General features: G+C 48.9%; 2 protein-coding genes across 2 annotated transcripts; both read left to right on the top strand.

Moving 5' to 3' along the window:
• Positions 1–452: 452 nt before the first annotated feature.
• CCR75_002982 (uncharacterized protein) lies at positions 453–3,632 on the top strand (the record flags this gene model as incomplete). Its single annotated transcript, XM_067961079.1, has 1 exon — positions 453–3,632. One exon carries the CDS (start codon positions 453–455, stop codon positions 3,630–3,632), a length of 3,180 nt encoding a protein of 1,059 aa, XP_067815207.1.
• A 376-nt stretch (positions 3,633–4,008) lies between these two features.
• On the top strand, positions 4,009–6,063 carry CCR75_002983 (uncharacterized protein; the record flags this gene model as incomplete). The annotated part of the gene is made up of 1 exon (XM_067961080.1): positions 4,009–6,063. The coding sequence occupies one exon, from the start codon at positions 4,009–4,011 to the stop codon at positions 6,061–6,063; it is 2,055 nt and encodes a 684-aa protein (XP_067815208.1).
• Between the last annotated feature and the right edge of the window lie 6,937 nt (positions 6,064–13,000).

The raw sequence follows: 13,000 nt of genomic DNA, 5'->3' as shown, positions 1-13,000 counted from the left end.
TCAAATCGCGCTCAGGTACGAGATTTTAATCGACGTGCTTGATCTGCAAGACGGCTTTTATTTATAGATAACTAAAAAAAAAGATTCTTCTTACTACCGAGTTCGTATTGCCCAGCATATCCTTGCCGAAACGGTATCAGATGAGGAACTGAATGACTAAGCGGAGTGTTTCGCGCGCGATTTGCGTTACACATACAGAATGTATCAAAGCCTATAAACATATGAATTTTTGAAAGACAGACGATCGAGCAGACCAGAGCTGGGCACCAAATGGCTCACAAGGCTGGTGTCCACTGATCATTGACTAGCCTCATTTATCTCATTCCGCAATTTTCGGACTGAACGCGAATTCTGTAGTCTGTTCGTACAAGCTCGAACCGTAGAGACTTCAATCAGCTCTTTGAAGTTTAAAGCCCCGATCAAAGATGACCGGCGGCGCTCGCAATTCTTTCATGTCGTTGGCAACACCGAACGACATTAAAAACTACACGAACGATGTAGGCCAGATTCAATGGGCGCAGGTACCTCTTAACGCTGCTCTGGACAAGCTTAAGACTAGCCGTGAAGGTCTAACATCAAGTGAAGCTGAAAAGCGCCTGGCTGAGTATGGCCCAAACAAGCTTCCTGAGGAGAAGGTTAACAAGTTAACACTTTTTCTGGGTTTTATGTGGAACCCTCTTTCTTGGGCGATGGAAATCGCTGCCGTGCTGTCAATTGTGCTCCTCGACTATGCCGACTTTGCCCTGATTATGTTCCTTCTCCTTTTAAATGCTATCATTGGATATCTGGAGGAAGTTCAAGCCGGTGACGCTGTGTCGGCACTGATGGGTCAGCTGGCTCCAGAAGCAAAAGTGTTCCGTGATGGTGAAATCAAAAACATCGGAGCAGACCTTCTTGTTCCAGGTGACGTACTGCGCGTGCGACTGGGTGATGTTATCCCGGCAGATTTGAAGTTTCTTGAAGGCGACTCAGTCAAAGTCGATCAATCGTCGCTGACAGGTGAGTCGTTGCCAGTGACAAAGACCGAGGGCGATGAAGGTTACTCTGGCTCTGTGGTGAAACAGGGAGAAATTGAAGCCGTGGTAACCAGCACGGGTGTTAACACATTCCTGGGTCGCGCTGCCGAGAAGATTGCGTCCGCGGACTCGCACGGTCGCCTGCAGTTGGTGCTGACAACAGTAGGCAACTTCTGCATGGTTTCGATATTTTTTTGGTGCGTGGTGGAGCTGCTGGTGCAGATGGCTGGCCGTTCGTCTCAGAACCCATGTGTGATTGTCACGGACGGCTGTCTGGGTGTGGCTAACATTTTGGTGCTCATTGTCGGCGGCATCCCAGTTGCCATGCCAACGGTTTTATCAGTGACGCTAGCCATCGGATCGTCGGCTCTTGCCAAGGAGAACGCTATTGTTACTCGTCTAACATGTATAGAAGAGATGGCTTCAATGGAGGTGCTTTGTTCGGACAAGACCGGCACGCTTACGCTGAACCAACTTTCTGTTGATATGGACAACCTGATTCCTTACAACAATTTCACTGCAGCTGATATTCTGAAGTACGGTGCTTTGTCAGCACGCACGGAAAACAACGAGGCCATCGACGTCGTGTGTCACAACACATACCCAGGCAAAGACACGATGTGGAAGGAATATACTCTTTTGCACTATACGCCGTTTGATCCGACGACAAAACGCACGATCGCCAAGCTGAAAGACAACAGGACTGGTGAAATCTTTCGTGCTGTGAAGGGCGCCCCACAAGTGGTACTTGACATGGATGTCAATGCAGACTCGATGCGTGTGGAAGTTGAAGGTCGTATCGATGAGTTTGCTTCGCGTGGCTACCGTGGTTTGGGTGTGGGTATCTCCCGTAGTGGCGACGTTCCCATGGAAGAGTGCGAGTGGAAAATGATTGGTCTTTTGCCACTGTTCGACCCACCTCGTCATGACACGGCCGACACGGTGAAACAAGCTATCGCTCTCGGTATTTCAGTCAAGATGGTCACGGGCGATCAGAAGGCTATTGCCGTGGAGACATGCCGTCAATTGGGAATGCCGACGAACATCCTCGACACTTCTTTTTTTAACACTGCACCACCTCCTGGACTGAACCTGGCTCAGATGATTTACGACACTGATGGATTTGCTCAAGTATTTCCGGAGCACAAATTTGAAATCGTCAAGCATTTACAATCTTTGGACAAAGTGGTTGGTATGACTGGTGATGGTGTGAACGACGCTCCGGCGTTGGCTCAGGCCGACATTGGTATTGCCGTTGACGATGCGACGGACGCAGCTCGTGCTGCTGCCGACATTGTGCTCGTCTCACCTGGTTTGAGTGTGATCATCACGGCCATTCGAATGAGTCGCGAGATCTTCTTGCGCATGAAGAATTATGCCATGTATTCGATTGCCATGACAGTACGTATCGTTTTTACTTTTGGCATTTTGACAGTCGCTTGGAACTGGTACTTTCCTCCGATTCTTGTTGTGATCTTGGCTATTCTGAATGACGGTACAATCCTGACGATTTCAAAGGATAATGTGGTTGCTTCGCCTTATCCGGACTCGTGGAAGCTCAAAGAAGTTTTCATTTCATCAATCACATTTGGTTTATGGCTAACGCTATCGACTATCGTGCTGTTCGCTGTGGTAAACAACACGAGTGGTTTTGAAAGCACCGGCGTAGAAAACCTCTGTGTAGGTTGCATGAAGGAAGAGTGCCACGACTTTTTCAAAGACCGCTACCAAACGTGCGTAATGAACAACAACAATACTGGCTGTGGTGGAATGACGGGCAATGTACCTCAATCTGCCAGCGTCTCTGACGTCGGCACCTTCCGCGAGGGCGTTGTTATCGCATACTGGAGACAGTATCAGCAGCAGTTTGACTCCCGCTCGCAGCTGTTTGAGGACCTAGCTGATGTGCATCTGAATCACCTTCCGAACGATGCTAAGCCGTCGGCCGAAGTTGCTTATCGACAATTTGTTTACTCATATACTTTGGGTGTGGGCGGTCAAGCATATGGGCATGAATATGACGTTTTCAATGCTGCTCAGATGGGTAGGGGCGTTGAATTCATCGGTGATGGCGAAGTCCCTATCACGAACGGTGTCGGATTCTGTGATTACGTGTGGGGCTTCAGTAATTGGAACTCAACGTGGACGCGCAACAATGAAATGATTGGCCCCGGCATACAGCGCAAGGAAGGCGTATTGCGATCCCTTGTATACCTCCACGTGTCTATCTCTGGCCAGGCTTTGATCTTTGTAACGCGTACGGCTGGGAGCAACAACTGGTTTTTCGCTGAGAAGCCGTGTAACCTGCTGCTTATTGCCTTCATATTTGCCCAAGTGGTTGCGTCGGTGGTCGGCTGGATTGGTTTTGGTGGCTACCCTACGGACCGTATTGCTGTAATTGGGTGCGGTGGTGGCTACACGGCAATTGCATGGATTTGGGCCATCGTCTGGCAGTTCCCGCTTGATGTCATCAAGTTTATGGTGAATTACATTCTGACCAAGAACACGTACGCTAGCAAAGCATTCACAGAGCGTATTAATGCTGGCCACCCGACGTTGACGCACTCTGTCGTGACAAATGCTCAACGATCGATACGCGCTAGCCGCACCGTGTAAGCTGTTCTGGGCTTCTAATTGGAGCAATCACAATAGCAGCGGGAACATTTGCTGGCGTTAAGTGATATGTAGCATCAACTTCGCTTCAATCAGGTCTCGAATATTTTAACTTTGAAAAACATCTGGCGATAACTAAAGAACAAAAGGTTAGTGGCAGGGTCTCGTAATGATCTAGGTTTCAGCAATTTTTAAACCGACAAGTATAAATCGCGTCTTATCTTACATTCTTGTCTTCAATTGCATATTTCAATAGATACGAAAGGCCCGAATCAGGGCCCTTTTAAGTCGAAATCTCAACCATAAAAAGGGATAACATTATCAGAAATCGTCAGATCCTAAAGAAAGTTATTTAGAAACGATTGTAATTACATCCGTCATGGTTCATGACGCGAGCTGCGCCTTATCCGCCGCCTGGCGTCTGCCCACAGACGCAGAGTCGACCACTTTCTGTGGCCAAGCAACACTGCCAAAATTGCCAATACCCGACCTGAAAAGCACGTGTCAACGCTTTTTGAAGTCTGTACAGGCTTTGCAGACTTTCGAAGAGCAGCAGCAGACGAAGCAAAGCGTGAAAGATTTTTTGATTCGTGACGGCCCGCGATTGCAACAGCAATTGCTTGACTATGCTGGGGACAAATCTTCATACATTGAAGACTTTTGGTACGAAGCCTATCTCAACCATCGCAGCTCAGTCGTGCTCAATGTCAATCCATTCTTTGTGCTGGAGGACGACCCCACACCTTCACGCAATCGCCAACTTTTGCGTGCCGCGTCACTCGTACTAAGTACGCTTAAATTTGTTAATGCGCTGCGTCGAGGTACGCTTGAGCCTGACATGTGGCGCGGTGATATGGCGTTGTGCATGCATCAGTACAAGCACCTTTTCGGCTGTGCACGTATTCCCTCTCCTGGTGCTGATAATGTCATGGTGAATGAGCTGTCAAAGCACATAATAGTAGTCTGTCGAAACCAGTTTTACTGGTTCGACGTCATTTGGGAGGATGGTATCACGGCCATCACAGAGCGAGAGTTATTGGCTAATCTCAAGGCAATTAACGAAGACGCACTTTTGGCTGACGATGTTGATGTTGCTTCGAACGCCGTAGGCGTACTCACTACGGAGCGTCGCGCCACTTGGGCCACTTTGCGCACCAAACTACAGGCCGAGAATAAAGACACATTGGACGTCATTGATGGCGCACTGTTTCTTGTATGTCTAGACAACACATCACCTCCTGACGCAGCGGCATTTGCTGCAACAGCATTACATGGAACTTATAGCATAACAAAAGACGGCGTTCAGACTGGAACGTGCATGAATCGCTGGTACGACAAGCTTCAGCTCATCGTTTGCAAAAACGGCGTTGCTGGCTGCAATTTTGAACACGCGTTTGTTGATGGCCATACTGTACTTCGCTTTGTGTCGGACGTGTTTACAGACACAATCATTCGCTTTGCACAGACGATCCGTGCTGGAACTTATGCCTTCTTGGAGGCGTCATACCGTGCGCCACACCTAAGCCCACCAGATGCGGTCAATCTCCCTCACGTGCAGCCTTACAAGCTCGAATGGCAGCTAAATCGTGAGTTACAAGAAGGTATAAAGTTCGCTGAAGCTCGACTGACAGATTTGATGCTACAGAATGAGGTGAAAGTTCTCGAGTTCACAGCTTTTGGTAAGCTTTTTATTACCCAGCACAACATGAGCCCAGATGCGTTCGTGCAAATGGCTTTTGTAGCCGCATATTACTTCCAGTATGGCACCGCGCCGTGCATCTATGAGCCTGTTCTGACGAAGCGCTTTTTGCACGGACGGACGGAGGCTGCGCGGGCCATGACACCCAGCGCTCTCGAGTTCGTCGAGACGTTTTTCTCAGATGCCGCGCCACTTGACAAGATTGGATCACTGCGTAAGGCCATACAAGCACACGTCACCAACGTACGCGATTGTGCTGCTGGACTAGGCCCCGAACGCCACCTTTTCGCATTGAAATGTCTTTGGCAGCATGAAAGAGCCGCTGATAGTAGTAAACCTACACCAGCCCTGTTTGCAGACGATGCGTGGCGCAAGTTGAATCACTCGGTACTTTCAACGAGCAATTGCGGGAATCCGAGTCTGCGGCTCTTCGGCTTCGGCCCCGTCGTGCCCGACGGCTTCGGTATCGGTTATATAATCAAAGATGAGGGTATTCAGTTTTGTGCATCGTCTCGACACCGTCAGACAGAACGCTACCTCATGAATCTCGAGTCATACTTGTTGCGTATACAAGACCTTTTAATGCACGAAGAAGAGATCCGCTTTCCTCATAGTACCGCCGAAAAGAAGAATATGCAAGCAGCTTTCAAGGGCTATGGCTTCTTTGACGACGGTGGTCATCTTACTGAGACGAAGGCATTGGCATCTATCGCAGTTGGCAAGCCGCTTTTGTGAAAAATTAGTCGGCAAAACCTTGGAAGGCCTTGTGAGCAACATAGGCACATGTTTAATTTTCAGCCATCCTGGTGCGATATTTCACCTAGCACACATGCAGTATTGTTAGCACGTTAAACGCGGCTAAACCAAATAGTTGTGCGTGATATACTGAGCGTTGTCCGTTCAATAATTTCTCGGTGTAGCAGAGCTAGCTACCTCGCTCCTTAAGTCAGAGGAAGATCTAAAGACTCAGAAAGAGTCACTTAGTTCTATAGACCTGATAAATGTAACAACTGAAAGAGTCGTACCAGCTCGTCGAGCTAAATGATCCGAGCTCAAGAGATCCAGTGGTTCGTAGAGCCAAGTGGCAACTAGTGCCCGAGAATCGACATAAAGCCGGTAAATTTTTAAAAGATTTATCAGATGGATTCATTAGATGATCCATTAAACATAGAAGGTCTTTATCTTCTATGTAGGCTTTCTTTATGTCATCAACCAAGATTGATGACGGAACACTCGTAGTGAGTGTTGCAACAGTGGGATTATTTTCACTGTTGGAGTGCACTGCTGACTCGAAATCGGGTCGGCGTGATAAAGCATCAGCGACGACATTAAGTCGTCCTGTTTATATTCTACGGAGAAATTATACTCCGCGAAGAAGGATAGCCACCTCGCCATTCTTTGCGAGAGGTGTGGGCTGTTTACGGCCGTGCATTATGACGCATGGTCCGTATATACGATTAACGGTCTATCTCCTAGGAGATAGACCCAATTTAGAGAAATTTAGCCAGTGCATATTTCATGGCAAGGAGTTCCTTGTCATGCACTGGGTAATTGCGTTCAGCTGGTTGTTTCTGCTAGTCCATTTGAGACTAGCGAAGAGGCCTCAGCTGGTGCTTCTTTTCATAGGCAGCCACCAAGCCGAGCACATCAATACATAGGGTATCGATCGGTTACCAAGAGTCAAAACTCTTCGGGTAACCTTTCCATTGGACGAGGATCTGATACCGTTGCCTCACGGAGCGGTGGGCAAGCAACCTTCCAACAAGGAAGCGTTGATTCGCACCCGCATCCATTAGTGCAGGCGGCGCCCGATAGGAGTGGCGATTTCGCCCACCTACTCGCGACTGCCTTACCTTCGTCCCTTCAGTCACAGGCGTTAAGCGCTGCTGAATGACGTATTGCGAATCTCGAGGGTCAAGTATCGCGACTGACCTCGGATCTTTGTGATGTCCGAGCGAAGGCTCGTCAACAGGGGTTATGAACGCCTGAAGACTCGCTTGGACCTTTTTGAGAGAATAATGCTGAGGGATCCGCGTTACTCGCGTGATGTCCCTCGCTCTCCGAGTCCTGTTCGTCGTGGGAGGAGTCGGTCGGCTGGTAGTTTTTCGCCTTCTCCGTCTCCCTCACCCGAACGACGCTCGACTCACAGTCGGCATCACCATAGGTCTCCTTAGACGGATGGGGGTATGTGACCTCATTTGGGTCTACATACCTTTTCAGACGACCCACGGAAAATACGGGGTGCGTCTTCATATACGGGGGAAGGCTGAGCCTATAATTAAGGTCTCCAACCTCTTCTACCACCGTAAAGGGCCCAATGAAACGCGGCAACAACTTCGTAGTACCTCCAGATAGTACAGAAATTGCATTTTTATGTAGAGTAGCAGTACTTAATAGTACTTTTTCTCCCACTTTAAAGCGTTTATTATTTTTGCGACCATTTCGGTCCGCATATTCTTTTTGCTTGTTCGTTTTAAAAGTCAGTAATAGCATTATCGTTCAATGTTGATCAAATTTACAGTGGTATCCTTCGTATTGACCTTAGGATCAATGCGTGATAAACAAGAGCAATATTGGTCTTTGCTCCAGTGAGCCCTTCCTTAAACAAAAGTTACTCTTAAACTAGGTGGGTATGCGCTGATGGCGTAAGCCGTTCACGAAATACGGTTCTTGCTTCGTAGAAGCATGCGCTGAATTATTGATGGCAAATTCTACCATCGGCAAGAACTCGCTCCAACTCGTAAAAGAGTAGACAAATCCACGAATTGTCTCTTTGAGGATGCGATTTGCACGTTCTGTCTGACCATCTGCTTCAGGATGGTCAGAAGTTGACACCTTCAACTGTGTTTCAAGTAATTAAAACATAGAATGCCAAACCTCTAATGTGAATCTGGGGTTTCGATCTGAAACCAGTTCACGGGGTAACCCATGGAGTCAAAATATCGTGTCAACAAAGACACGAGCACAGCTTTTAGCTATGATCGACTCCGGGACTGCAGCAAGATGATTGATTTGGCTGAAACGTTCAACAAATACAAGAACCAATATTCTTGGTATCAACGTCTGAAAATCTGAAGACGAAGTCCGGTTTGCCAGCACTCTGCCGGAACAGGCAGAGGTTGTAACGGAGCACGGGTGAAGCACTAAGCTTCACCCGTTTACAAACTTCGCAAGCACGTATGTACTTGCGGACGAACTCTTACCGGCGTGGCCAGCAGATGTCGCGACTTTTCGTGAGATAGGTCTTTTCACGTCCGCGATGGCCACTTATAAGCCATTGCGTGTTTTATATCGATCTGTTCGATCTGCTAATGATCGATACAACTTCGACAATCCTTTGAAAGACTGTTGAGCTAGATTTCTAAGGTAATCCATCAGCCCTTTAAGAGCCTTATCTTCTTGATATGTTCTTCTAACGTTGTCGAGAACTGTTGACGGCGAAACACTTATTGTTGCAACAGTGGTTTATGCTCACTGTTGATTTGCGCAGCAGGTGAGAAAGAGTATCAGCGACGACATTAAGTCGTCCTGTTTATATTCTACGGAGAAATTATACTCCGCGAAGAAGGATAGCCACCTCGCCATTCTTTGCGAGAGGTGTGGGCTGTTTACGGCCGTGCATTATGACGCATGGTCCGTATATACGATTAACGGTCTATCTCCTAGGAGATAGACCCAATTTAGAGAAATTTAGCCAGTGCATATTTCATGGCAAGGAGTTCCTTGTCATGCACTGGGTAATTGCGTTCAGCTGGTTGTTTCTGCTAGTCCATTTGAGACTAGCGAAGAGGCCTCAGCTGGTGCTTCTTTTCATAGGCAGCCACCAAGCCGAGCACATCAATACATAGGGTATCGATCGGTTACCAAGAGTCAAAACTCTTCGGGTAACCTTTCCATTGGACGAGGATCTGATACCGTTGCCTCACGGAGCGGTGGGCAAGCAACCTTCCAACAAGGAAGCGTTGATTCGCACCCGCATCCATTAGTGCAGGCGGCGCCCGATAGGAGTGGCGATTTCGCCCACCTACTCGCGACTGCCTTACCTTCGTCCCTTCAGTCACAGGCGTTAAGCGCTGCTGAATGACGTATTGCGAATCTCGAGGGTCAAGTATCGCGACTGACCTCGGATCTTTGTGATGTCCGAGCGAAGGCTCGTCAACAGGGGTTATGAACGCCTGAAGACTCGCTTGGACCTTTTTGAGAGAATAATGCTGAGGGATCCGCGTTACTCGCGTGATGTCCCGCGCTCTCCGAGTCCTGTTCGTCGTGGGAGGAGTCGGTCGGCTGGTAGTTTTTCGCCTTCTCCGTCTCCCTCACCCGAACGACGCTCGACTCACAGTCGGCATCACCATAGGTCTCCTTAGACGGATGGGGGTATGTGACCTCATTTGGGTCTACATACCTTTTCAGACGACCCACGGAAAATACGCGGTGCGTCTTCATATACGGGGGAAGGCTGAGCCTATAATTAAGGTCTCCAACCTCTTCTACCACCGTAAAGGGCCCAATGAAACGCGGCAACAACTTCGTAGTACCTCCAGGTACTACAGAAATTGCATTCTTAGGTAGGGTAGCAGTACTTAATAGAACTTTATCACCCACTCTAAAGCGTTCATTATTTTTGCGACCATTTCGGTCCGCATATTCTTTTTGCTTGTCCTGTGCGCTTGCCATCGCGTCACGGACTTTACGTGTGATGGCTAATCGCTCATCCACAAAGTGTTGAGCTTCGCCCACGCTTTTAGCATCAAACTCACCTATGATACCGCCGAGAGTTCGGTCATAAGGCGTAGTTTTATTGACCACTGCTAAGCCGACAGGGTTACTAGGGCAAGTTTCAGTCGTTGAGATGTTACCCTCGCGGGTCATCGTCATATTTACGAAACTATGTCCTTCTTTCGCACCGAGCATAGTGAAGGGCCCCCCACTAAGACTCGGGCTGCGCACAAACGAGACTGGCGTCCGAGGATGGCGCAGTCCGTTAATATAAAACGGTGTCTCACCCGTACTGGCGTGGACACTGTTATTGATAGCGAACTCCATAAAGGGCAATTGCTTGCTTCACTCTTTGGGAGTTGCTATAGTGCGTAAGACATCCGCCACGACCCGATTGGCACATTCTTTTTGGCCATCGGCCTGGGGATGATATGCGGTCGACATGTGGAGCTTGCTACCTAGCAGCTCCAACACATGTCGCCAAAACCCAGACGTAAAACGTGGATCCCGGTCCGATAGTATGGACTCGGGCATCCCGTGTAGTCAGTAACATGATCCAGGAACAAGAGAGCTGCCTCCTTACCTGTGATCAATGTTTACATGGTGCTTAATGCACCAGTTTGCTCAGTCTGTCTACAAAGACGAAGAGCCCCGTCCGACCCTTATGATCGGGCGGCATGCTAAACATGAAGTCCAGACTTACTGCCTTAGAACAGTTGGTTGGAATCGGTAGCGGCTTCAGTGGCGCACTGCTGGTCGGTGCAGGCTTAATGCGCTGACACTCTTTGCAAGAGCGAATTTAGTTGGCCACCCATCTATATAGGTGTGGCCACCAAAATTTCTCTGACACTCATAAGAATGTCTTCTCACGGCCCAGATACCCATTAGAAGATGATGAGTTCACATCAATGAAGAATCTCTTGTAGAGGCACCGGTCTTGGCATTGCCAGACGCGGATAAGCCATATAGCGTCGTCTGCGATGCAAGTAAGTTTGCAATCGGCAGCGCGCTCATGCAGAAGGATGACGACGGCGTTGACCGCGTCATCTCTTATCAGTCCCGGCTTCTAAAAGCCGCGGAGCTGAATTACCCTGTGCATGACAATGAGCTACTTTCAATAAGGTATGCTCTTGTCAAGTTTCGTGTGCACCTACTGGGCACCGAACCATTTGTGGTTTATACGGACCACGTATCACTGCGGACCGCAATAAACTCACCGCACCTCTCGCCTAGAATGGCAAGATGGCTTACATTCTTCTCTGAATTTAATTTCATGGTCTTTTAACCAAACCACTCTGCGTCCATTTTAAGGAGGTTAGATGATGGTTTAGTTTACTCAGCATAATTCTTGCTATATTTATGCAAGTAATTAGGTTTTACCTTGGCTGGGTATGCTCGTACACCATGTGTACCTACGATGCAACCAGCACAGATATCTCAGGGACCCCTATGACGCACTTTTGCAAGTTGACGTACAGTTGGGCGTCTTTCAAAGTCTGCAACACAGCGTCTAAATGACGCTTGTGCGATTCTATTGCGCTCAGCCCGTCCTCAGCCCTACAATGCACGAATACATCGTCAAAGTAATGAGGCGCGTAGGCACGGTGCTGAAGCATCACGTGAGCCACCACTCGGTTAAATGTCGCTGGTGCGATTTATAAACCTTGGAGCATCACAAGCCACCCCCAAAGCATACCGCTTGGGGTGCTTATAGCCATTTTGGCAACATCGGACTCTATCATGCGTACCTGATAGTAGCCATCCTTTAAATCCAACGCGGAAAAGATAGTTGACTTTCCCACGGAGTTCAACAAAACATCTTTCCGCGAGATTGGGACTTGTGCCGGTATGGTCGCCGTGTTCAGCTTATTTTAAGCATGAACCACGCGCGCCACCCACCTGTGGCCTAACGCACACAAAAGGTCGGGCTGCAGTGAGGCGATTTGCTCTTACGCACATGTCTCGCCTTGGCTCGTTCGTCAAAGAACTCGTCGATATAATCGACTTGTTCTTTCGGCAACGGCCATTGCCTGGCCACACAATACTTGGTGCCAGGTTCGAGGTCTATTTCGTGCCCGATGCCCCTATCTGCTGGTAGGCGGCTGCGCACTTCCTCTGGGCACACATCGCGATGTTTCCACAGAACCTCAAAGAACGGACTGTCTCTCAAGGCATCCCAGCCTTGAGCAGCGAACCGCTTCTTTTTGTCCGTTTCTAGGACGCTCTCGTCCATTGTGGACGACGAGCAACAGTCCACCAAGTTCTCTCCCGGAACTGGTGCGCATATTTTGTGGATCTTTCCTTCCTTTAATTCGGCAAGAAACAGATCCCACGACATCGGGGGATTTACTATCTCCTCGGCAGATTTGAAGACTTGCCGGAGCACCTCAACTGAGGATGCCTCCGCAATTTCGTCTTTGACGGTCTCGAGCACCTCGCTCGTAGGCCCGTCCTCTTCAATAGGATCTGATCCAAAAGTCACTCGTTTAGACGTGCCTTTGATCTTACTAATCTGTCGGGTACTCGTTCTTCGAGTCACCAGGACCTTTGTCTGGGAAGCGGGTGCCGTTTCTCTCCTGGACAACGCATCCCTTCCAACTGCACCAGGCTCTAGGCACTGTGCCGGTTTATGCGACGCATGACTTCCTGTCAGCTCGCCGTCTACTGCCACAGGCTCTCAGCTCTGTGCAGGATATTCGGACGCATGACTACCTGTCATCGTCCTTTTCACTACCTCAGTCTCCACGATCTGGGTAGGAATTGGTGACGCTTGACATCCCGTCAACGCACCCTCAACTGTGTTCGACACGACATCAGTTGCATACGCCTCTCGCAGGAGCACATCCTTTCCGGTGTCCTGCGTAGAGTTCGCAACTGTGCGTGTACGCCAGTCTATCCATGGTTGGTACTTTGCCAACCATGGCATGCCTAGGATGAGGTCATACGGACTCTCCAT

Source organism: Bremia lactucae, linkage group LG3, assembly GCF_004359215.1.
Source record: "Bremia lactucae strain SF5 linkage group LG3, whole genome shotgun sequence".
Classification (NCBI taxonomy): domain Eukaryota; phylum Oomycota; class Peronosporomycetes; order Peronosporales; family Peronosporaceae; genus Bremia; species Bremia lactucae.
This window is presented reverse-complemented; position numbering and strand designations above follow the sequence as displayed.